At 37.4% G+C, this 26,022-nt stretch overlaps 2 protein-coding genes across 2 annotated transcripts in view; both read left to right on the top strand.

Moving 5' to 3' along the window:
* Positions 1-26,022, top strand: part of LOC131682501 (thioester-containing protein 1 allele R1-like) — a 244,953-nt gene that overhangs the window by 147,574 nt on the left and 71,357 nt on the right. The gene's annotated exons all lie outside the window — the stretch shown is intronic.
* LOC131682503 (cuticle protein 8-like) lies at positions 21,466-22,333 on the top strand. The gene is made up of 2 exons (XM_058964020.1): positions 21,466-21,477; positions 21,611-22,333. The coding sequence occupies exons 1-2, from the start codon at positions 21,466-21,468 to the stop codon at positions 22,298-22,300; spliced, it is 702 nt and encodes a 233-aa protein (XP_058820003.1). The 3' UTR covers positions 22,301-22,333.

Consider the following 26,022-nt stretch of genomic DNA (forward strand, 5'->3'; position numbering starts at 1 on the left):
TCCGCTGGCTAACATTCCAGCGTCTGGTTCGTAAGGTTGTGTATTACTTCAAAGTCGAGATACGCTTACAAAACTCATCCGTAATGAAGCCAGTGATGCCTACTTGGTCGGTTTGTTTGAGGATGCGCCAAGTACGTAACTTTCTCGCAAAAGAAATCAAACTGGCTCACAGTGTCCGCTGGGAGTGGGCGTAAATTACAATAAAAGCAACGGTTCTTTTCAGGACCAATCAATTGTGTTCTAGTGAGAGTTAAACTGAAACTTTCATTTTAAGGTGTGTAACAAATATTCAACAAGCAACATAATACGTTGTGTGGAAAGAAGTAGCTTGCACACGGAACAAAAATTTAAATTATCCTCTCGCTCGTTTCGTGCACTGCTTTTCCATTCCTTTCTGCTGCTATTATCAGTATAATCAAAACGAATGTGCGTGTTCCCTCACCATCCCTCTAGTGATCAGTGTTGCTTCAATTGCATGTGTTTAAGAGAAACGTTGAAGTCGCGTGCTTCTATTCGAGCTTTTTGGCAGCCTCCGTGAACTAACTGCATTAAATGATTTTTTTAAGCAGCTCCGTGCTAGTAGCAAACAAAATGGCCCTACCAGCGTCTGATTCGTGAGATTGTGCAGGATTTCAAAGTCGAGCTAAGCTTATAAAGTACAGCCGTAATTAAACGTCTCGAATTGAAGTCACGACGCTCCGGTTATGTCACAGACATTACCCACCCATCTTTTTTTATTGTGACCACGACTAACGGTTTAATATAGACACCCCAGTTCAATATTTCGGAAGGAACAGAAGGTCGAGTTTGGAAAGTTTGTAACTTTCATTGTACTTAACCAAATTACACAATGTTCGCACCAATGATTCAGAAATATGACCAGGAATCTTCTATTAGATTTGTAAGTACACACCTAGAAAAAATAGTGTAAATTTACGTCTCCTGACCCTGACATATACGAGCATCAAAAATGACTTAGTTTTACGTTTGATTTTAATTTTACATGACGTTTAATTTCGTAAATCATGTAATTTTACTCCACATACAGCGTTTGTTCTGAATGGTAGGCAGTGTAATTTTATGTCATTGCGCATGTAAAGTATATGTTTCATGTAAAATTAAACGGAACACGGTAATATTCCGTCATTTCGTAAATTACGGTTTGTTGAATTGTGTCAAGTTTGCAATTACGTTGTATAATTTACATGAATAAAGAAAAATTGATTTTCAGGAATCAATTATTATCTGTTCTGCCATTGGCCAGTACTATGTGACTTCCTCATGCTAATAATTCATTTCATCGTTAGCCATCTCCCTCACCAAGGCCAACAACGCCAATAAAAACGGTCCTTTTCGGGACCACCATCATTTTTGTAAAGAATAATTTGAAATATTCCTCGCCCAAATCACCTTTTGTCCGAAAATTCCAATGAGTATCAACATATTTGAAGAACGTGTTCCTTGTATTCTACATCTCTCCGGTTATGTCGCAGACATTACCCACCCATCATTTTTCATCCGTTTGGTATACCAGTAATTCATTTGAAACATGTTGCAACTTTTAAAGAAGGCAAAAATTATAGTCCTGATCAAAATTATTTTTAGTTCCATTCAAGATAAGCACATTCCCACTCATGATCAATATTCTTTAGTCAGTAAAACTGTTGTTTTGGTTCCAATCACAGTTCAATTTAAACTTCAATCCGCAAATTAACAAAATCATTAGTTTTACCTGTCATCTAATACGTTTTTGCTAAAATATTTTTCTAATTTTATGCCGAAATCGGGATATGTATCGACGATACTGCAAAAAAAATAACAAATTGGCCCACTCAAGTCCTAATGACTTCGAGAATTATTTTCAATCTTCTAATAAGACCCAGATTTACCCATGTTATTTTCAACGATGTTTCTTGGTCGTCGAAAAATCTCCTCGTAATATTGCCATCGTTAGTATTTCCAAATCCGGATTTTGCTATATCAACTAGCAGGCCCATTTCGCTCTTGAATGCTTTTTTTTGGAGACGGACCACTGCGGCAAGCATTTAGATCTATAGTGGTAATACTTGCTGTATTCTTAATTTCGTTTCGGCCATGTTTGCCTTTTCAATTTCAGCTCTGGCTTGCCACTTCTTGAATTCCATTTTATACGCAACATCGAGAATCGATTCGAAGAGCCGTATTCTAACATGCAACGTAGACAATCCGAATTTCAATGTTTCTGGTTTGGGATATCTCTTAATTGACAGGTCATTGAATTCCTTTGGAGTTTTCCCGCAAAAATATAGCACCCCATTGAGTAACTGTAACTGCATTGCATAGTTTTCCATCCACCATAGTAGGAAGTAGTTTGCGAGATGTTGGCAAAATTTTAGAGTCCTGAATCGAAACCTCTGATATTTTCAGATTTGCAACTTGCTTCTCAATATCAGCAATCTTCGTTATTTCACGTACAAAACAAATCCGTATGGGCGGTAGTATCTATGCAAAGACGCAACCGGATTTGGCACACAAGTTTCCACAACCATTGCAATTTGCAAATAATCTAACAGGTACTAGGCAACTTTGGAAAATATTCGCACCACTTTCATTATCATTCGTATCATTGTTTGTATTGTATTTGTAATGACCCATCACATCCCCATATAGTCACAAGTACAAGCGATTTCTTGTTTTTGGCGGACAGTCCTCCAAAAGCATCTCTCAAATAATGACACAAACGCGTTACCGTATGATTCAGTAGATCTTGAGGCCGAATTTAAGTGCAAGTTTTGCTGACGAAAATACTTTCTTTTTTAGGGTAACAACTAATTTTGGCCTTTGGTGTAGTGCAGTAGATTTCAACCGGGGGTGAATTCACCCCCAGGGGTACATTAGACTATTGTAGGGAGTGAATTATATGGGGCAAGTTTAACTTTGATCCTAACATTCCGGATATTTGTCTTTACATATTGTTGCTTACTGAGTTTCAATTGGCAAACTATGGTTTTCAACCAATTAAAAATCATTTTTTTTTCCAACAGGGTATTGATGGTAAGCAATTTCCAGAAAGGGGTACATCATGGGGATTAATATTCGGAAAGGGGTACATGGAACGAAAAAGTTGAAAACCACTGGTGTAGTTGAATATGAATGGTATACAGTTACCATTTCCTAAGCAAACCTTCACGCTGGGTGAAAGACGAAAACGTATTTGAAATTTAAAAGAACATATTTTTATACATTTGTGTTAATTTTTATGCAGCATTTATATAGCCGGACCCTCAATTTGTATTGTTGATATTGCTAGTTATGGAAAATTTTCTCAAAAGATTCATCTAGATGTATGCATATATTGTTCCCCAACATATGAAGTTCTACTATTAGCAAACGAATCAACTCTTAAATGTAACATTCGAAATAAACGGACCAAATTAAATAAAGCTAAAGTGTAAACAACTTAGTGCCCTTTGGGATATTAGTCACAACGATTAGCACTCTTACGAAGTAAACAGATACAATGAAACCCATAGCGACAAATGTCCACAAAAATCACGCAGCATCAGTTCACCATGATATACGTTTCGTCATGCGTATGCCCTATGGCTATTTTCGCAGTGGCCAACAGAAGGGCGCACATGTCCGGGCAGACCTTAACAAATTCCACTGTCATTTGGAGCGAAAAAAAAGGTCCGCTCATCGATCATCGTTCGCTGGTCTACCTGTGCGCCGGTTGCTGTCAAATTAAAGAAATGACATGGCGCTAATTGGTTATAAATGTGCTCGATCCAGGGTGACACTTTAGTGTGACGTTCTCTAGATATCAGACTCCATATGGAAAAACGAGAAAGAGGAATTTAATGCACCGGAATACACTTATTAGACGGGCGGTTTATATTCAACCATAAGCATGATGGCGCCGGGGGTTTTGTGGTAAACGTGAACGTCACTCACCCTAGTTGGTCTGGGTTCAATCCTAGCCGAGGTCATTGAGATTTTTCTGAGATGAAAAAAATCTAAGTTCACGCCTTCTTTCGGAAGGGAAGTAAATCCGACGGTTCCCGGTCCATGAGTCGATATCTAGTCCAGATAGTGGGAGTTACCTCTCTTGCGTTGGTTTGTGGTCTCGTAGCGGAAATAAGCCGACGAAAAATAACTAGAACTAGAAGAAGAAGAAGCATAAGCCTTCTGCTTAGTTGTTTCACCTTCTGTTTCAACCAGGGGCGGATCCAGAAAAAAACTTTCGGGAGGGGTCTAAAATTTCAATTTTCAAATGAACATTGTACAATTCGTAATACGTACTAACCTTATTCGATGAGAATCAGTTTTGTTGGTCAAATTTTGTTTGGAATGATTTTGAGTTTCAAACTAATAAAAAATGAAACTAATTTAAAATTTCTCAACAAGTTAAAAAATAATTCGGAGGAAGTCCAGACCCCCAAGACCCTCCCTCAGGATCCGCCACTGGTTTCAACAGATGTTGCTGACGATTCTTAGCCGAAATATTTAGTTTCAATTCCGATCTGTTACATTTGGTCATTTTTAGTTTTAGTTTAGTTTTCAAAATAGAGTCTAGATGAGGGCATAATGCAGATGGTAAGTCGAGCTCTCTTGGATTCGGTTCCCTATCCCCGCACAGATTATTCTAAAACGCTAATTCAGTGCATGGGCCACAGATTAGCCTGTGTCGGCCTGAGTGAAAGAAAAAAAATTCAAACTATCGACTTACGTTTAACTTTATTGGGCTCGTACGAGTTTCTAGTTTTGTTTAGTTTATTGAAATTGCCGGAAATGTCTACATGCCCGAAGTTATTCCAGTGGGTCACTGGGTCAGATCGGGTAAAAACGATACTAACTTCCTTTTACACCAATGTATACCCAGATAAACGTTATCAATTTGGTTACAATTAATGTTATTCGTGTAGCCTATTTGACCACAAAAAATGCATAAATATTGATATCCAGGTGAGTTCTTGAAGAGGGTTCCTGTTGAAACCGGTTCGAATGTGGTCAAACACCTCTTTTTTAAATCGTGACCATATGGATATCAAAGTGTTTTGTTTTTGGAGTCAGCCTCCTAAAAAGGCATTTAAAAGTGATTTTGGGACCACTGGCTATCCTGGGGCCAGTCCCGGATGTCACCGGGGAAACGTAGTACTTGCCAAACACAAAACCATATCAATACTGCCAATATCGGTATCAAACTTCATAATTTTCGTAGACCAGAATTTATCATTGTAATTTTGGAAAAACCTGCCATCCTTGGGTTAGTTCCGAATATCCCCGGAGACTCATAGTACGAGCTCGGAACTAGTTTTCTTTTTCTATCACATATCGTCAGTACCGTTGACTCATTTGGTTTTGTATGTATCAACTCGTATAACTACGCAACTCATTTCACACAGGCACACACAGCCCTACACACTACTTGGGGGTTTGTTTTCTTCCAGCTATCATGTGTAAAACTGTCAGTCAATTTGAATATTTTAAATAAATTTCCCAAAGTACTTATACTCGTACTGAAATACTCTGGGCCTAAAATTTATTCCGGATACATATAAAACAGATTGTGCACGGTTCCATCGCGAGAATAACTTGACCGAAAAGCTGTTTTGATTTGTTTTCCTCCACTTATCAGAACATTATGTCAGGAGGAAAAGAAATCATCGATCACACTAATACAGTTACAGATTAGAAAATACTCTATACACACCCTGTGTTCATACGCGGATGTTCGAACTAAAGTTCGCATTTTGATTCAAATAATGTTCACATGGTAACACTGTGTCCATTTTTTTATTGTTCGGTCATTGTTCTCGCTTTCATTACGAACAGAATGACATTCACGAAAACTTTTTTATAGTGATACGATGAACAGAAAAAATGCAGTTTTCGCATATGCACGAACCTTACGATACGGTTAGTGGCATTAGTGTGTATTCATTCGAAGATATTACAAAACTTAAGATTAAATTTTGTCGATTTGAACAAGGCCTAGAGGTATAAGATTATTTACAAAGAGTAAATCCTGTGCATAATTGAATACTGGTGAGCACGTGAGTCACGTCATCCCTGGACATATCGCTGAAAGTATTGTAATCGTGTAATCGAACCATCATTCATATTCATAAATAACTGTCATCACTGGTTTTGCTGGAGCTTCATTCGGTAAAATAATTTCAATATTAATTCTTCAAAAGGGTTAATACGATTTTTTATAAACAAACTTATTTCACTCATTATTACGCTGCCGAGTTGAATTTAATGAAAAATACAAAATCGACGTAATTCATGAAAAATACAAATCTAGATTTGACGTAAACAACGCAGCGACGTATTTTTCTATCCGATAAGAGAATTTTACATGCTATGAAATGTAAAATTGAATATTGTGACTCTTTAGATGTAAAACTCAGACTGAATGACCTAGAAAAAGCCGAACATCTCACATTTTTACATGTAAATTTATGTGAATTGGGACGCTCCTTTTATGTGCATCTGTGCACATGAATCAACATCTTCACCCTTGGTAGATTACATTTCAAATGTTTTCTGTGTTGAAATTGTAACAATTTAAGAGAAATCAGCAAAACAAAGGTTTGTTTACAAATCTTATTAGCCCTATTCAAAAGTTGATATGGAATTGTTCTTGTAAAAGAAAATGTATAGCGATACATCAGAGAGTAAAGAAAATTTTGATGAATCATCGAATGATGAAACCGTTTCGGATATTTGTTCTCAAAACTCTTCAACAAAGTAAGTAACTATGTCTCGTGATGACGAGAATAAATAAATAAAGCATATTGTATGTGAACAGTGAAAATGATAATTTCGGTGAAGATCATATCACCACATATTATATTGGTAAAGACGGCACCAGGTGGAAGAGATCTCCTTCCCCGAAGAGACCTCTGCCAGGTGATTTCGACGAATCGCAACATGTGTTAACGGAAAACTCATCTGTTTTCTACCGCTATGAAAGCTTTCCAGCTATTTATTTCAGATGAACCATTCATATAATGATCAAATTCACGAATTGCTTTGGTACCAGAAGAAATAAAAAATGGAATATTGTAAATGTACCGGAAATGAAAGCTTTTATTGCTATAGTGATTGCAGAGGGACTATTACATCAAAATAACCTAAATATGCACTTATTTTGAGATTCTGATGATACATGGACAGCATCATTTTTCAAAATTGCTATGTCAAGAGACAGATTCAAAGCTAAATACAATAACTGGAGGTTCGATGCCAAATCAACTCGTAAAAGACGCTTTGCTAAATCGAAAAATAAGTTAGAGCCGATAAAAGAAATATACAACGATTTGGTGAAAAAATGTGTGAAAAACTACAACCCAATCAAAAATCTGACTATAGATGAAAGGTTTTGTGTTTTCAGAGGTATGTATATAAAATTTGATAATACAAGTGTTCACTGTGACGCAACCAATACCCAGAATTCAAGACTGATTTTCACCATTTTATAGAAACCATGTATATACCTAATATTTTCAGGTAAAGTACACATGCGATCGAAGCCTGTGAAATACGTTGCGTTGCGTTGTGACGATGATTTTGGCGGATTGCACACTGACTTCATCATGTTTGACTGCTGATTATCTAATAAGAGTTGTTTAGGAAATGGTAAGTAGGAATTCATACCAATCCGACCCAACCTCAACAGCATGATAGCCATCATTGCCGGCCGCCCCCATCTCCATCGTTCACGGGGAAGGATAAAGGAAAAGGTAGACAGGAAGTGTTGATGCTCCACCTACTTAACGGAAGGACGACGATTCATCAGACTCTTCCATAGGTGTCGCGGAGTTGGTAGTTTGGAAGGGTATCAGGTCTAGGATTCGCTCCAAGCAAGCGATGCGACCTGTAAAGCATATTTTATTAGGTAGTTGTTTAGTTAGTCTTCGAGTGCACGATCACTCGAAAAAGAGATCTTGTTTAGTTTTTGGTTTTTTTTAAACTCTGGGCAGCCTGCTACCGAGAGTATACTATGTTCCCTAAACAAAAGCAATTTGAACTCCACTCGGCCGACCGTGGGAGTACATATTGCCTAGAAAAGCTAATCTTATCTGCGTAATGGGCCGGATCACTATTTATTGCAACAGTATTTGAACAGAATTCGCTACTTCTTCTCTACGATATATTTATTGGCTTGAAAACGACCGAGTGACAAGCTAGAGTGACACATTATACAGGCAGAAATAGCGCGAGATGATATAAATCAAGGAAAGTATTTCTTATTTTCCATATCAGATTGGTTGTGGAATACAAGTATACGAGCGATAATAACGAACACTGAAGGGAAATATAAAGGGTTGTTAACCTGATGCACGGGCTTGTTAGCAATAACGGAGCTTGAAATTAGGTTCATTAAAACAGACGCGGCGAATTTTCAATACGTATTGACCCGTGATCATAGATACTAGTCAGACTATTCGTATTGGGGCTAAATTCCGATCAACTATTCATTTTTACGGCAATGTTTTCTCGACTAGATCTGTTCGCACCCTCTCATTCTGCTACTATCGGCAGAAGGCTGATAGCACCCAGTCGTCGCCGGTCTAAGGACCAAATGTCATCAATAGACTTAGACTCGCGTGGAGGCATGAGATAGGAAACTTGTGTGAATTTTGTTATCCCACCGTTTGACGACCAGTGAGTAATAAATATCAACATGAGATATAAATTTGATAGCTTTCTGTTATGTCGTTCTGATCGGGAAGGAATATCAAATCAAAACTCTTCAACATTGGTCGTTCTGAGAAGGGCCGGTTCGCGTTTTCTCGACACCGTTTCGCCCGCCAACAAAAAAAAACTAAGTTCTTTTTAGTCTTCTTTTGCAGCAGAATGGCATGAATATTATTCAACACACCATCCTGGGCAATGGTCACGCCGGAGAGCAATTTGTTCAAATCCGTAATTTCGAATGGCCAGCTACAGCTAACAGGAGATAATTCTGTTTTTTTTATTTCCGCGGGCTGCGTTTCCTGCCAGTTTTAATATTCCGGTGGCGAGATGTTCCATTTCGGCTACATACGACCCCCGGTTTTCTACTCGGTTCAGTTCATGTTCGAATCCAAATGGGCCAGCCATCGAATGAAACCAGTTTACTTCCATCGACAAAGAGGTAAAGCTTCGATCAAAAAACTAGGGGTGGGTAATGTCCTGGACATAACCGCGTGTTGACGTATCATGTTATTAAAATTCTGCTTGTATCTGTTTTAAATGGCTAAATTTACATCTTAAGTTCGATTCTCCGATTTGATCGAAATTTTCCTTATTTCTCGTTTCCCTCAAATTTTTAACTTTCAACTTAAATATCGACTCGAATCGAAATCGTTTTTAATTACATACAAAATTTTAATTTGACGTTTAACGTTTGAATTGAGGAAAAAATGAATGCAAAAATTGAAACTGAAGGGACTTCAGCATCTTTTTATTCGTTTTCGTTCGTTTTTCAAATATCCCCTTTTTGTGAAAAACAAGAAACATTGGAGATCAAACTGTTTGAAGGAATTGTGCAAGGAGCTGATTCTAGAGAACATTAAAATAAGAGAACAATCCAAAAATACTCGGCAATCGCTGCGAGCAGTTCTGCAAAAGCGCGTTCGCAGTCATTTTTGGCAACTAGCCGAGCCAGGAAGCCAGCATATCTTGGCTTCACTCATTTTTCAAAGAAAAATCAAAACATTCACCCTCTTGGTTGATACAGCAAAAGTACCCATAATCACTGTTGAACCTGTCACTAGTAAATGCCAGTGGTGCAAATTTTCATTTTCAAATGCCAACTTTCGGCTCAATCAAACCCAACCATGATTCAAATTCAAAGCCTCCCTCAATCATTCACTTTAAAATTGGCGGGATTTTCATAACCAAGCCATTTCTTCATTTCAAATTGATTATTTTCATTCACCAACCAAAGTTGTCATCTGCTCTGTAGAGGCCAGTTTAGGTTAAATGTTGACATATTTTGCGTTTTCAAGCTTACATGAACAGTAAGAAGTATGTTCCGAGTAGTTTTGTTTGAAAACCCTCGTGAATATCCCAGTACAAAGATATTCATAGGGTTAATGAAATCGAAAATGAATGGAAAATGATTGAGCAGCTCGGCTGTTTGAATGAATGGTGCAAACGAAAAACTGCGAATTAAACATAGTAGGGCATGTTTTTCCTTCAAGTTCAAAACAATCTGGTGAAAATTTGCAGCTCTGATCAAAAGACGTGAAATTGATAGGCAAACAAACAAGAACCATCATTAATTATACTGAACTTTCAGTTGAATGCATCACTGATATTGGTCCGATATGAGTTCAACACAACAGTTCCCTTGTTTGTCCGTCATTAGTCCAATGTCGGTCCAACATTGCCCGAAATTAGCCGCAAATCTCCGCGAATGTTAAAAAAAGACGATAGCTTCAGAAGACCCAATATTACAGTAGTGTTCCTAGTTGGAGTTGTAGGTCTGTCTTTCTGTTTTTCTTGTAATTATTATTTATTAAGGCTTTGACCTCGAGGGTCATTCGTTTTTTGTTGGAAATGATATACATTTCAAATATACAATTCAATTTACAATTCGAGGAAGATATAAAAAATAAATCTAATATTATTGCTGTCGTTTGTCTTTGAGACACTGCTACTGGCTGATCGTTTGATCCGCCTTCTCCCTCGCCCATGTTTGTATCCATGTCGTCGCCACTAGAGTCGCTTTGATTTTCGCTCTTAAATGTTTGGTGCTTTTTTGTGTTTTCGAGTGTCTCTGGTAACGGGTGTCCAATAAAAATGGGATTTTTTTCAGTCATGTAATTAAAAACAAAAAAAGAATCGGTTTTTTTTATTAAAATTCTGTTTTTTTTTTATTAAAATCATAACGTCTATTCTTCAAAAAAATTTCAATGAGTATTGGAGAAGGGGCCCTGGTCAGCCGTACGACGAAACTGAAGGAGCCGAAAAAATCCTCAATGGGACGGCACTGGGGCAAGTTGATTGGGTCCGACCAGAAAACGTACTTTGCATCCGCATGATGCTCCTTTAAGAACGACAGGATAACTTTCTCAAGACACTCCTCCTAGTACATTTGTTGATTGATGGCCAGACCGCTCGGCTTGAACCATGGCTTTGAAATCCCTCTGTTGGCGATGTACAGCATAACTTTTATTTTTCAAATTTATGCTTAAACTTATATTTTACTTCCGGGGGTGTGGCCGGCTTATCGCTGGAATAGTAGCTGTCATTTCTTGAAATATTGGTCTTCGAGAGCGGAAAGTAACTTTTGTCGTCCAGCACAAACGTCATCCCAGGGTGGTTCTTCGTCATCCACCGGCACCGTGATGTCACGCTGTCTACTCGTCCGCGTACTCGGGGGACCGAGTCTTCTTCCGACAGATGATGTCCTTCATCTTGAGGGTTCGGTGAATCAAGGTATGGGAGAAGTAATCGACATTCTCTTCGCCGGACAGCCGCTACCGGCCTTCCCCTCCACGCTCAGGGATGCCAGGATACCGTAAACTATACTCACGGGAACGTTTTCGGCTCGAAATAGGTCTACCGTAGACTTTTTTCCACGATAACTATGCGCTTCGTAAAACCGTACCGTACACGCTCGCGGAGTGCTTGCTGTTTCGACGCCATCTTCGATTGAACTGACAGCACCCGACTGAAAAGAAACATGCCACCCATTTCTAAAGTGTCCAGAGAGCAATTCTCTTGGAGAGAAAAAAATTCGCTCTTCACTTTAATTACAAAAAGGTATTGAAATCATTCTCATTTTTTATTAAACACCCGTTATACCCGTCTACATTTTTGTTTAGTACTTTCCTAGATATTTTAGCGTTTGTTTAGATATAGTAGAGTATCGTTTATTCGGCATTTGTTTTTCGGTGGCTGTCTGTGGCGTATTAGCTGATTTCGAAAGTTGTTTATTGGTATTGGTTTTAGTTGATGAATTTTCTTCAGTTGTTTCGACGCATTGCTTACCGTAGTGCACCGTCTGTCCTTGAAAGTCAAGTAAGAAGGTATAGATTGGCTCAGCCGCATTCGCAACGCGTAAATACCGTTGAGGATGTCAGGGAAAAAGTTTCTCCAAGTGTCATTTGTGACGGATTTCACTTCTCCTTACTTTGACACGAATCATCCATACTAGTGCGCAGTGCCAAATCGTGTAGGCGAATCATTGTCAATGTACGTGAGGATCCTGGTTTTGACGCTTTCATATTCGACGTTGTGGTACTAGGGCCAAATCACTCTAGGAATGTATGACAAATTTGCATCAAATTAGAGAAAATCCATTTAATTTCCATTTTTGCATCAACTTTGCACTCCCTTGCAGAAAAGTTTGTTCAACAAACGTCCTGCGCTGATCCACTTTGTTCGACGTTTTGTTGAATGTACGGCAAGTTTTTTGTAGGGTTTTGACGTCTATACATTGCACGGGTTTTGACGCAAAATACAAAGTACATTATTAATTTCAATTTTGTCGCAACGCAAAGTATAATATTAATTTCAATTTTGATGGAAATAAATGCATTTAATTTCGCTGATTTTTAAAAATGCATATCAAGTGATCTGCCTCTAGTCGTGGTACATGTTGTTTTTCGCTACGACGCTTTCTGCGTCAGCCAAGAAGTTGAATGTTATTAATACTACATGCCTCGTATGATGTAGCTGTATGTGTGACACTACTATAAGCACAAGTTTCATTTTAACCTTGATCAACTGTTCCATCTCGCGCACCATAGGTCTAACACGGGTCTGCGAAAAACCAATCGCAATGGGCACCATTTATTTTGTGATTCACAAACTTCACTAGCAGTTGGGCGAAACGGGACTTTGCTGTGTCTGTAAGTTACATATATGGGTTAGACCGAAGCAGCGCAGCTAGTATTTTTTATTTGTGTGCTGTTTGCAAGCGGTAAACTTTTTGGCTTCTGATCTGTCCGAGATGAAGAAGCAGACTGCAGTTGTGCTATCTGTTTTTTTTCTGATTCGCATAGGCTATTTCGTAACATTTTAACAAATGTAATGCTTACAATATTAAAAGTTATCAAATTGTAATAGTATAAAGAAATCAATTATCTTATTTTCAGCTTTTTAGTGTAAAAATCCTAAAGAGTAAAAATATTAAACGATGACAATTATGATCAATAAACTGAGCAACAGTTTTGATCACTATCGCAACTATACCTGCTATCACAAATATTGGGTCAGCAGTCCCAGTTAAATAATAATTTTCAATATTTCTGCCGACTGAAATTGCTCAACAATTAGCTGAAGTCCATTGGCTTGTTTTGCAATTAAAATCCGTCGAATTACCCTTACTTGTTCTAAACTAATAAATTTTTAATAATTGGTTCGAGTTATTTGAACTTAAACCCAATAAAACTTAAAAGCGGCACTATTAAAGTAAGATTAGGTATGTGGTATTTACAGCAAAAGGTCTAATCACCAAACTATCGCATGTGGATTAAATCAACCGAATGACTCGTGAGAACGAATGCGAGCATTAAACTATAGTAAAACGCAAAACATATGCCCTGATTTTTATTGATTACTGCACCATAAAAAAGAAATTAACTACTCAACCTTAACCTGCACGGTAATGGCAATAGTCCTCGAATTGGCCGGATAAACCTCCTGTTTGAGCCGTAACATAACTAATAAACATCACCAAAGCAACTCATTACTATCAAATTATGTCACTCATTACAACCGATCGGCTTAAGATAGTGCTGCCCGTCCTTCCCACTGCCAACCGGTGCGACGCAGAAAAAACTGTATTTGACCTAGCAAAATTATTGATATTTATGACACGCTGGGGACCGCCCGAAGGCACCGATCGAAAAGTGTCATAAATCACACGTGAACTTGAACTGAACTAATCCAACCCGCCAACGGCCAGTGCGTTTGGACCCCTGGACCGGATCCAGCCGAAGGGTTGTCACTGGCGTCTCTGCCCTAACTTAGGGCAAATAGGTAGAGCATAATTGAATTATCTCTATCACGACTAATGCTAGCCGCAATCTTGGTGTTTGGGTCGCCGTGTGGTTTTGATGTTTTCTTGTCTACTCGTTGGAAGCAGGTTCAATGGATGGTTGAAATAATGCATTAGTCATGTTGGAAGCAAGGCAAGTAGAATGGGTGGTTTCAAATACACACAGAATTGGACGTGCAATAGTTTGCATATTGTCTACGAACTATAAAAGATCATAAAGATACAATAGAAATATATATTATGCATTTGTCGAATCACATACTATTTTATTGAAATACAAGTGTTTCCAAAGTTAAGGTATATCGACGATGAAATTAGATATTCTATAAATATGATATCATTTAACATGGTTTTTCTCATCTTCCACAGTTTTTGTTCAAAAACGTTATTTCCATAAAGGAAAGCTACAAAAATGGAATGACAAATCTACGTGAAATACCTCGTGCGTGTATACTTGCAAATAGTGATATTGGTGTAGTTCTTATATCCGACCTCACAACTCGCGATATTTGTTTATGTTGATAACGTTTATGTTGATACGTCTATTGTTCGGTATATTTGAAGCATAATAAACCACCAGCTTCTGATAATTTCAAAAGCGTCACACCATCCTGTGGTAAAAATGGGTATCGCCTCCTAATCGGCAGCGATGCAAATGCGTACCACATAATTTGGGGCAGCCCAGATATCAATTTGAGAGGCACCGAATTTATGGAATACTTAAGTAGTACAAATCTGCACATTCTCAATGCAGGAAACCGCCCAGCATTTACATCTGGCAGAGAAGAAGTGTTAGACGTAACTCTCTGCTCTGACAGTATTCCGCATGAGTTGGCAAGCTGGTTCGTACCAAACGAGCTCGAACCGTCGTTACCTGATCATAAGTACATAGTCTTTGATCATTTAAACGTCTCGCTAGATATCGTCACATATCATATTCCCAAATCTACGAGCTAGGACCTCTACGAAGAGGGTTTGGCGACTAGGTTTCATTGGTATCCTCCAACGATTGAATCTACAAGTGACTTGGATGAGGTCGTGGATAAAACAAGTTCACTCTTAGTAGCACCATACCCAGAAGCTTGTCCGCTTCGAATTATGCGTGCTTCTAGAGGAACTATTACTCGCATTAAAACAGAATGCTCGGACAACCAAAAATACATGCAATTACCCTAATCTTAACATAATAATATTCCATGTCGATACACTTTAACCGTAGATATTTGTGCTTTACTAAACGTACATTTTATTCTAAATATGAAATTTATTTCTTCACTCTAAGTCGAAAACTGTTCTACGGTAATTTGTTTGGATTATATGGATTCTGGATTCAGTATACGATTTTACATTGAAAATGACTATCAATTGATTGAGTTCAGAAATGCTTATCTTTCGGCATAAATCTTTACATTTGAACTAAACCAGATATGCCACAGTTCCAGATTCCTCTCGGCAACAGCATTTGACATAGAAGCTGCCACTGCGAAACTCTTTTACCTTAAAATCAGGGTATATTCCAGTTTATATGGGCTTCTTTTAGTAAATTTTCGATAAGATAAATTCTTCCAAAAAACATCTAAACAAACATCAATTTTATCCTAAACACTTTAAACTTCTATCCATGATTGTTTTGTAATTTATTAAGTGATCTTACAATTGAAAAGGGTACAATTTATCTGCTTATTTTTGATTAATCGAAATAATCTTGTGTATCAATAAATTTTGTAGTAACGCTAAACGTTTTTGTTAATAAAACCATGAAAAATCTACATTTTTATCTTTGGTGGTTAATTTAGATTATTTTCCTTAAACAGGTCGATAGAAGTCATATCTTTCCCATACACTTGTTTTTCTTTTTGAATGTTGGAAAGATGAAGGAAATTTACAACCTTAATGCTTCAAAAATGCACGAGGAACTTTACAAAAAACAATGTTTAATGGTACAGCAAAACTTAGATTATGAACTTCCAGTTCAAAACCTATGGATAGTCCCATTCATTCAATACGCGCTGACCTATAGGGCGACTGTATATCAAAATGGGAATATAACGCTTGTTTTAATATTTTTCTACGAGGATAAGTTATCACTTTTTGATATTGGCGGGAAAAGTTCACCCAAACATTCAAAAATATTTATACGGGTAAATGCGAAATATTTCGTAAAAACCCGACCCGACCCGTACCCGAAAAAAATATTTTTTTAATGTACCCGACCTGACCCGTACCCGGTGATAACAAAACCCGAACCCGCCCCGATTCCTACGGGTACGGGTTCGGGTCGGGTATCGGGTAAAAATACCCGTACCCGCCCATCTCTAACGAGAACCCACTGCATGTAATGCAGCATGCATATCAGCGGAGAATGTCTAGTACCACCTTTATACACAATATTGTCATCAACATTGAAGAATCTCTTTCGCAAAAGCGATCAAGTTTATGGGGTTTCGTCGTTATTGACTTTGACAACGTGTCTTCCGAATCCATATTTGGAGCAGCACGAGGTCATCTGGTGCAGGTACTCCGCATATATCACGAACTGAATACACGCACGCAATATGTCTCCGGATGTCCTCAAGATGATGTGCTGTCACCATTTCTATGGCACCTTGTCGCCGATGGCTTCTTGAGGAAACTTGATGAGCTTGGGTTTCCGACATATGGTTTCGCCGATGCTTATTACATAATGATCATCGGTATTTGCATTACCATACTTATTGGTATGATGCATAAAGCAATGGTGGACTATCAGTTAATCCACATAAAACATCAATGGTGCTTTTTACGCAACGAACAAGTACAACCGGAGCTCGCCCGTTATAATTCTTTGACTCTGAAATTATTATCGCAGATCAAGTTAAGTACGTTGGGGTAATTTCTGTCTCAAAACTTAATTGGACAGCTCACATCGATTTCAGAATCAAGAAAGCTTTGCATGGCCTTATGCCAAATCTTGGGAACTCTAACCCAAGTACATTCAATGCATCTACACAACAATTGTTGGACCAACACTGGTGCTTTGTTTGGTGGGAGAAGTGGTGGGAGAAGTTATGCCAATCAAATTAATGTTAACCATCTTCAGAGGCTGGTCTTGATGGAATGGCTGTCTGGCTATACGGAGCGATAACTTGAAGAATGTGTAGTTTGTTGTACTATCGGTTGCTTGTTGCAAAGCCGAACCGGTGCTGCAGTTTGTTGTCGTGAAATGAGATTAAACCAGTCTCGTTCGCTTGGTAGATACTGTACCGTATTCCAGGCAGAAATCTTCACGATTCTGTGTGTCGTACAATCGGCACTTCAATGGGGAATTTGCGGTAAAAGAATAGAGTTTTGCTCAGGCTGCTTGGAAAGCACTTAGTTCGATAGAATCGAAATTGAAATTAGCATATCTAATTCCAGTCAAAAAAATGCTATCTACATTCTACTGGTACCCGGTCATTCCGGTATTACTGGAAATGAATGGGCGGACGAATTCGCTAGAGCGGGCGCAGCAACCGATTTCGTTGGTCCAGAACCAGTTCTACTTTCGAAAACTAGGACTTAGCACAAGATTCGCTCTTGGGCAGCATCCGAATATGCCAACCATCGGCGTAGCTTGCAAACTTGCGTTCAAACAAAGATTATTCTGCCGTATGTGAGTAAGAAAATATCAAAGAATTTGCTGCATTTTTCCAAGCATAATTGCAGTATTCTAGTCAGGGCGCTGACTGGATATTTCCAACTAAATTATCGCATGGCTATTATTCAGCGTACTGAGTATTATTCGTGCGATCTTTGTGAATCCGATTACGGAACTGCTCTGCAGTAATGCAATTGCGTGTCCAAATTTTTGGTTCTCCATGCATAAATGAACCTTTGTACGGGGAGCCGAGTCTCAAGAAAATACTATTGTTCCTAAGCCAGTATTATAATGAGCTTACTAAGATCCAAGTCTATTACAGAGAAAGTACAGCAGTATTTTCGCAGTATCGACGACCAATCTCTGTAATTTCTGGTGAAAAAACGGTTATAAACCAAACTATAACTTCCAATGAGTCACGGCGAAAGTTCATAAACATAAATCGGTTTAAGGTTGGACAGAGAAAGGGTAAAATTCGCAAACGAAAAAAGCAGTTTTTTCCACACCGTATGTCAAATCTTCATAAAAATCAATCAGCAGTACTGTAACAACATTCTACATACGCTGATTGATTTTTATGAAGATCTGACATACGGTGTGGAAAAAACTGCTTTTTTCGATTGCGAATTGTGCGCATTCTCTGTCCAACCTTAAGCCGTATTTGAATGACAATATCTTGTCCGGGGTGCTGTTTTTCTATTATCTTAATATCCTCTCCAATCATCGAAAAGTGTCTTTTATTCCCTTGGGAGTATTCTTTATGTTTCTCTGTGTTGTTATTTTCCCTAACCTTACCAATCCTTCCCGCCAAGAGTGTAATGAAAAAGGCAAATCACGGCAAGGCAAAAATCTTCGATCAACATGGAGAACGTGCAGTTTGAGTTTACTATTTACTGTTTACTGTTTACTGTTTACCGTTTACTGTTTACTGTTTACTGTTTACTGTTTACTGTTTACTGTTTACTGTTTATTGTTTACTGTTTACTGTTTACTGTTTACTGTTTACTGTTTACTGTTTACTGTTTACTGTTTACTGTTTACTGTTTACTGTTTACTGTTTACTGTTTACTGTTTACTGTTTACTGTTTACTGTTTACTGTTTACTGTTTACTGTTTACTGTTTACTGTTTACTGTTTACTGTTTACTGTTTACTGTTTACTGTTTACTGTTTACTGTTTACTGTTTACTGTTTACTGTTTACTGTTTACTGTTTACTGTTTACTGTTTACTGTTTACTGTTTACTGTTTACTGTTTACTGTTTACTGTTTACTGTTTACTGTTTACTGTTTACTGTTTACTGTTTACTGTTTACTGTTTACTGTTTACTGTTTACTGTTTACTGTTTACTGTTTACTGTTTACTGTTTACTGTTTACTGTTTACTGTTTACTGTTTACTGTTTACTGTTTACTGTTTACTGTTTACTGTTTACTGTTTACTGTTTACTGTTTACTGTTTACTGTTTACTGTTTACTGTTTACTGTTTACTGTTTACTGTTTACTGTTTACTGTTTACTGTTTACTGTTTACTGTTTACTGTTTACTGTTTACTGTTTACTGTTTACTGTTTACTGTTTACTGTTTACTGTTTACTGTTTACTGTTTACTGTTTACTGTTTACTGTTTACTGTTTACTGTTTACTGTTTACTGTTTACTGTTTACTGTTTACTGTTTACTGTTTACTGTTTACTGTTTACTGTTTACTGTTTACTGTTTACTGTTTACTGTTTACTGTTTACTGTTTACTGTTTACTGTTTACTGTTTACTGTTTACTGTTTACTGTTTACTGTTTACTGTTTACTGTTTACTGTTTACTGTTTACTGTTTACTGTTTACTGTTTACTGTTTACTGTTTACTGTTTACTGTTTACTGTTTACTGTTTACTGTTTACTGTTTACTGTTTACTGTTTACTGTTTACTGTTTACTGTTTACTGTTTACTGTTTACTGTTTACTGTTTACTGTTTACTGTTTACTGTTTACTGTTTACTGTTTACTGTTTACTGTTTACTGTTTACTGTTTACTGTTTACTGTTTACTGTTTACTGTTTACTGTTTACTGTTTACTGTTTACTGTTTACTGTTTACTGTTTACTGTTTACTGTTTACTGTTTACTGTTTACTGTTTACTGTTTACTGTTTACTGTTTACTGTTTACTGTTTACTGTTTACTGTTTACTGTTTACTGTTTACTGTTTACTGTTTACTGTTTACTGTTTACTGTTTACTGTTTACTGTTTACTGTTTACTGTTTACTGTTTACTGTTTACTGTTTACTGTTTACTGTTTACTGTTTACTGTTTACTGTTTACTGTTTACTGTTTACTGTTTACTGTTTACTGTTTACTGTTTACTGTTTACTGTTTACTGTTTACTGTTTACTGTTTACTGTTTACTGTTTACTGTTTACTGTTTACTGTTTACTGTTTACTGTTTACTGTTTACTGTTTACTGTTTACTGTTTACTGTTTACTGTTTACTGTTTACTGTTTACTGTTTACTGTTTACTGTTTACGGTTTACTGTTTACGGTTTACTGTTTACTGTTTACTGTTTACTGTTTACTGTTTACTGTTTACTGTTTACTTTTTTACTGTTTGCTGTTTACTGTTTACTGTTTACTTTTTTACTGTTTGCTGTTTACTGTTTTCAATTTACTGTATTTTCAATTACAAAAACAAACCTCTTAAAATAAGCCATAACGAGAGTGTTAATCTACTCAGGCAATTTCCATACAAAAATGTAACATTTAAGCAATATTTCGCTAACTTTGCTCCGCAAAATGTTACAAATTTGGCGAGTGATAGTCAATTTTCAGGAAGTGGTGTTCATCATAACTTAAAACCTTCTGAACGATTCTTTTTCAATATTTTTATTATTAATATTTTTACAATACATGTTAACCGCATTTTTAGTGAAATTCTGATACTTCAAATTGCTACGAAAAATTAACAAAAATCGAGATAAAAATAAAAGCTTCAACCGTTACTGGAGAAGAAATGTGCAAAATTTCAAAACGGTGGGTCCAGTATATTTTGAGTTATAATATACACAGCAAAACAAGTTTTCGATTAGGCGACTCCAGTGATTCACTGTCACTTGCTCAATTTTTGGTATTTTGCCATGAAAATTTGTGGAAATATAGTTTAACAATTGGCTTTATTATTCAGAAATTGAATGAGCTCTCTGTGTCGCCACAACTATTTTTTATATGTTCCATATTTTTCGGATTATCGGGTACCCTTAATAGACTTTTTTAAATCAGAGTAATTCTTTCTATGAATTAACCTAAACAAACTTCAGTCCCAGTTAAAATTTTGGGTGCACAGAGGTCAAACGAAGGGAAGCTGTGACGCTAAACTGTACCTACTGAAAGAAGTGCGGAACGCAGAGCAATTCATGAAATCATTTAATGCCACTCAAGTAAGTATTGAATTGGCGAAAGAGTGCCCAAGATGTGTAGTCATAGGTTTTGGATGTCTACGGCAGGTGCCCGTTGCCTGCTTGGCCGCGGATTGGCTTCGAGAGAATATGTATGCCCTGCGGTGCCATAGGTGTGGCATGCGAGCAGTTTAAAGGTAACAATAACTTTAATGGTTTTATTTTTTTTTCACAACCGAAGCGAAGTGCTGCGGAATCAATGTGTATACATTGGGTGAGCAATATCGGGGCACTTTTCACCGAAAATTAGTTCGATACAGATTTACCTTGCGTGAATTTAGTTAGGCTGAGACAGCACACTAATCCGTCGTCCTATGTTTGGTATATATACTGTAATTCGGCTACAAAATAGCACAGTTCGCCACCGTCTTCGCAGTAGATCTAGTGTAGCTAGCAAGATATTTAACGATAAGTGTAAAATGGCATTCAAAGTAAGTGATAAGATTTTATCATATTAGTTCAAACAGTCACGCAAATTTAAAAACATTTCAAATGCTATCAATTGAGAAGTGTTTATGTGATAAACAGTTTCCTTACTAAGAAATTATCTATTCTTTTCGCCAGTTTGTTGCATTGTTCGCAATCTTTGCTGTTGCCACCGCTCAGCACTACGATCCACATTACTATCAACAGCCTCCCCAGTATCATGCTCAGCCAGCTTTACTGAAGACCGTCCAGCCCGCCATTGTCAAGAGTGTTCAACCTGCCCTGGTTAAAACGTACCAGCCAGCTCTGGTGAAAACGGTTAAACAAATCGAATACCCAGATGCTCCAGCCCAGTACCAATTTGCCTACGACGTTCACGATGACCAAACCGGAGACATAAAGAGCCAACAGGAGGAACGTAACGGAGACAATGTAAAGGGAGTGTACACTTTGATCGATGCCGATGGATTCCGTCGGATTGTCGAGTACACTGCCGATGAACAGAATGGATTCAATGCCGTTGTTCGTCGTGAACCTTTGGAAGGCCACAAGGTTATCAAAACCGTTGCCCCAATCGCTAAAGTGGCCTACGCTCCAGCTCCGGTTCACCAATACCAGCCAGCACCAATTCAGCACTACCAGCCCGCTCCTATCCAGCACTATCAGCCTGCTCCCATTCAGCACTACCAACCGGCTCCAATTGCTAAGATTGCAATCCCAGCCGTTACCAAGGTAGCCCTTCCGGTTGCCAAGGTTGCCTATGCGCCTCACCCGGAAACCGTCAATCACGTTCAGTTCAGCGGACATTCCGCCAACTACAATTACTAAGTTACCTGGAACCTACCTCGATTGAATGATGACGAATTTATGACAATTGACCTCTAATATGTTAGAGGTTCATGTGTTATCTAGTTGTAAATATTTGTAAATATTCGTGATATTATGGATTGATTAAAGTGAAAAGCAAGTGAAGCAAAACAATGTGGATAATCGATGCGGAAAAGAAAGATCCCTGATTGGTTTTGATTTGGGAAGATTGTGCCGTGCAGTTTATTTTCTAACACTGAAATCACACCTTAGTACCTACACCGGTAAGTCATGAAAATAACGACTAGACGAGAAGGACAGAGCATCAAAATCTTTGTTATAGTATTTTCATTTTGGTGTTGAGTCAATCCAACAATTATTCCTGTAAAAACAGTAGCTCAATGGACTTTTGAATAATTTCCAACGAATCAATTTTTTCACAATCCAATCTTAATCTATTCAACTGATCAACTGACAAAGTTTCATATGCTGTTTCAGATTTTTTTAACAATTCTGGCTACAATAAATATGTTTTTATTCTGATTTGTACGAGCAGTTATGTTAGTGACAATCAGGGATGTCGGATGTAGAGACAGTCTTCAATTTGAAAACATTTGAAATGATGTGAACACATTTTTTAACATTTTGAAGAGACCTACTCAGAAATTTACTCGGCAATTTAGTTGGTTTCTGGTAGAAAAGCAACAACTACGAGCTCTTACTACGAATAACTTCCTCCAACATTCTTGGCGAATATGCAAATACAAAAACAAAATTTGGACAATTTTTTCTTGAAAATATTTATGGAACCAAAAAATATTATGTTGACAGCCAGAGCCGCTAATTTTCAACAGGTTTGTTGAACTTAAGAAATATCAAAGCATGCCCTAGTATGATCAAGCGGCAGTTGTTTTTTGGATCATTCATTCAAACATCCCTGGGCTGTCAGTTAGTTATTTTCCATTATTTTCAATTTCATTCACCCTGTGAATATCCCTCCACCGGGGTACTGACAACGTTTTTAAACAAAAGGACATACTTCACACTGTTCATGTATGCTTGAAAATGCTAAACATGTGAACATTTAACCATAACTGGCAACTACAAAGCACGGTGACGGTATTTATTCGTGAATGAAAAAGCATCAATTTGAAATGAAGGTGCTCGATTTAGTTATGAAAATTCCGGCAACTTGAAGATGATTTATTGAGGAAGACTTTGAATTTGAATCTTGGCTGCCGCAAATTCAACTGAAATTCGGCATTTGAAAATGAAAATGAAATGAATTTGCCGTAAAAGTAACTTTTTTCATGAATAAGTTTTTTTAGAGGTCACAAAACTGATACCTCTAAAAATCGAGAATAGTTTATAAACAATGTGCGCGAGTTAGCGCAACTTGCCAATCTCACAAAACAATGCATCTAAAAAATTTACAATTTAAGTAAGCATATATTCATGAAGCTAAAACATCAGTGTCGTAGACAGAAACTCGGTTTTGGGGGATTTTGGTGATAACCGATGATTTTTCGAAAATGCTAGAATTTGATGAAACTTTGATAAATTTGTCTATGAACAAAAAAAAATCGATATGGAGCTTTCACACCTCCACAGATAACTTTCTTTTATACTTCATTTCGAAAGTCAAAGAATAAACAATTTGAAAGTGGAATAAGTGTTCGAAAACTTTTGGCCTTTCTCTTATAGATAGGTTCTGCAATCACTCTGAACATCGCCATCCTCATCCGGACCCAGAGGGCCAAGTGTCATATACCATTCGACTCAGTTCGTCGAGACCGGAAAATGTCTGTGTGTATGTATGGTAGGGTGGAACAAAAATTAGTTTCCAGCTCCGAGCAACTTTTTAGGTACCATTTGGGTCCTAGAAAAACTGTGCAAATTCTTAGCTCGATCGGTGAAACTATATTTTTTCGCCCACTGTTTAAAGTTTACATGGGATTTTGTATGGGAAAATTAACTTTTGCAAAATAATTCCTCCAGGAGTCGCCCATTACTTCTCAAAAATAAATCGTTATGTGGCTTTTATAGGAAATTTTACAAAGAAACTAAGTCTCGAAAACCACGAAACGATCTGACGCTTGAGAAAAAAGTTATTAAGCAGAAATCAATTGATGCTCTGACGATTGATCATTGATAGAATATTCATTTTTTCTAGCACCACTGCTGTTGGTTGTCCAATTATATGAAATTTTGTTTTGATTTACTTTTAATATGTCTAAATAATTCATCTATACTGTTTGGCTACTTTGCAAGGGATTTGAGAGATAAATTGAGGTTTTTTTGTGCATAATACGAGAAAGCTAAAATTTTTGTATGTAATTAGACCGTCAGAAGCAGTGATGCTGTGAAAAGTGAAATTTTCATCAATATTCAGGGCATCAATTGGTTTTTGCTTAATAACTTTTTCCACAAGCATCAGATCGTTTTGCAGTCTTCTAGACTTTGTTTCCTTGACAAATTTACTTTAAAAAGCAGACATCTATTTATTTTTAGGAGGTAACGGACGACACTTGGAAGAATTATTTTGCCAAAGGCAATTTCCCCATGCGAAATCCCATGTAAACTTTAATTCGTGGGCGCAAAAATATAGTTTCACCGATTTAGCTAAAAATGTGCAGAGTTGTTCTGGGAGCTAAAAAGTTACTCGGAGCCACATTTTATTTTTTTCATATGACCATGTCCCACTCTAATGTTTGTATGTGTGTATATTGGACTGCCCAAATAAATAACTATTTTTTGAATACTCAATCGGTCCATCACTGAGTCGATACCTAGTCCTAGTCCTAGTACTTGCTCCAAATTTGAATCAAATCGAACAAGTCTAGCTACCTGACCAACGTGCCTGAAATTTGTATGGGATTTTTCGACAATTTACATGAAGAAAACCCAATAGATTGCATTTTCACCGCTAGGTGACACTGTATGCATTGTATTATCACTGTAAATGAGAAAGAAACTTTGTCAGAGACTGCTGGCCTTAAGGAAGGTAGCGGCTTGCAATTACTTCTCGAACTTAAACGTTGGGTGGCCTTTCTCGGGCCCGAAGGGTATCCATTACCTGTGACCTGGCGGAACTATAGGGGTGAGCGGGGCTGGTTGACCGAAGGGGCAGATTGACCGAGTGCCTTTTATGAAAATGCTATTATGCGTAGTAGCGAAACCTGTAATTAATATTAGGTCGCGCATATACCGACGTAGTTTCAGGTGATTTTGTGTTGTCGTTTGTACAGGAGCACATTTGTTCTTTTTCCGGCGTCGATGAGTAAATTTTTGTTTTTGTAAAGTAATATGTGTAACGCGAATCAATTTACATCCGATTTCCAAAAATGTGGTACCGCTGGAAAGGGTATTCAAATTCCAACAAAATGGTAAAACGGTTTTCCCTACTTTTGTTTTTGTGAATCGTGATTGTTCTCTAAAACATGCATTGGGGTAGGTTGGCCGAATTTTAGCGTAGAGCAACGTGCACTATGATATGCGTGAAGTGCTAACCTTTTTCTGAGTGAAATAGGATATTTACCACAATAGATCTAAATACTAGTTCGTCTCCTACAAAAAAATGATAATATTGATGATATTAAGTAAAAATATACATTAGAAATAAGTAATATCAGTAGCCCTGGGGTTGATTGATCGATTTTTCTTTCCGCCTTTGATTGTTAATAACTTTTTTCCTGATTTTTTTATGAATAAAATTTTTTACATATTTGCTCAAGGGTTAAATC

This window comes from Topomyia yanbarensis, chromosome 2, assembly GCF_030247195.1.
Source record: "Topomyia yanbarensis strain Yona2022 chromosome 2, ASM3024719v1, whole genome shotgun sequence".
In the NCBI taxonomy this organism is placed as follows: Eukaryota; Metazoa; Arthropoda; class Insecta; order Diptera; family Culicidae; genus Topomyia; species Topomyia yanbarensis.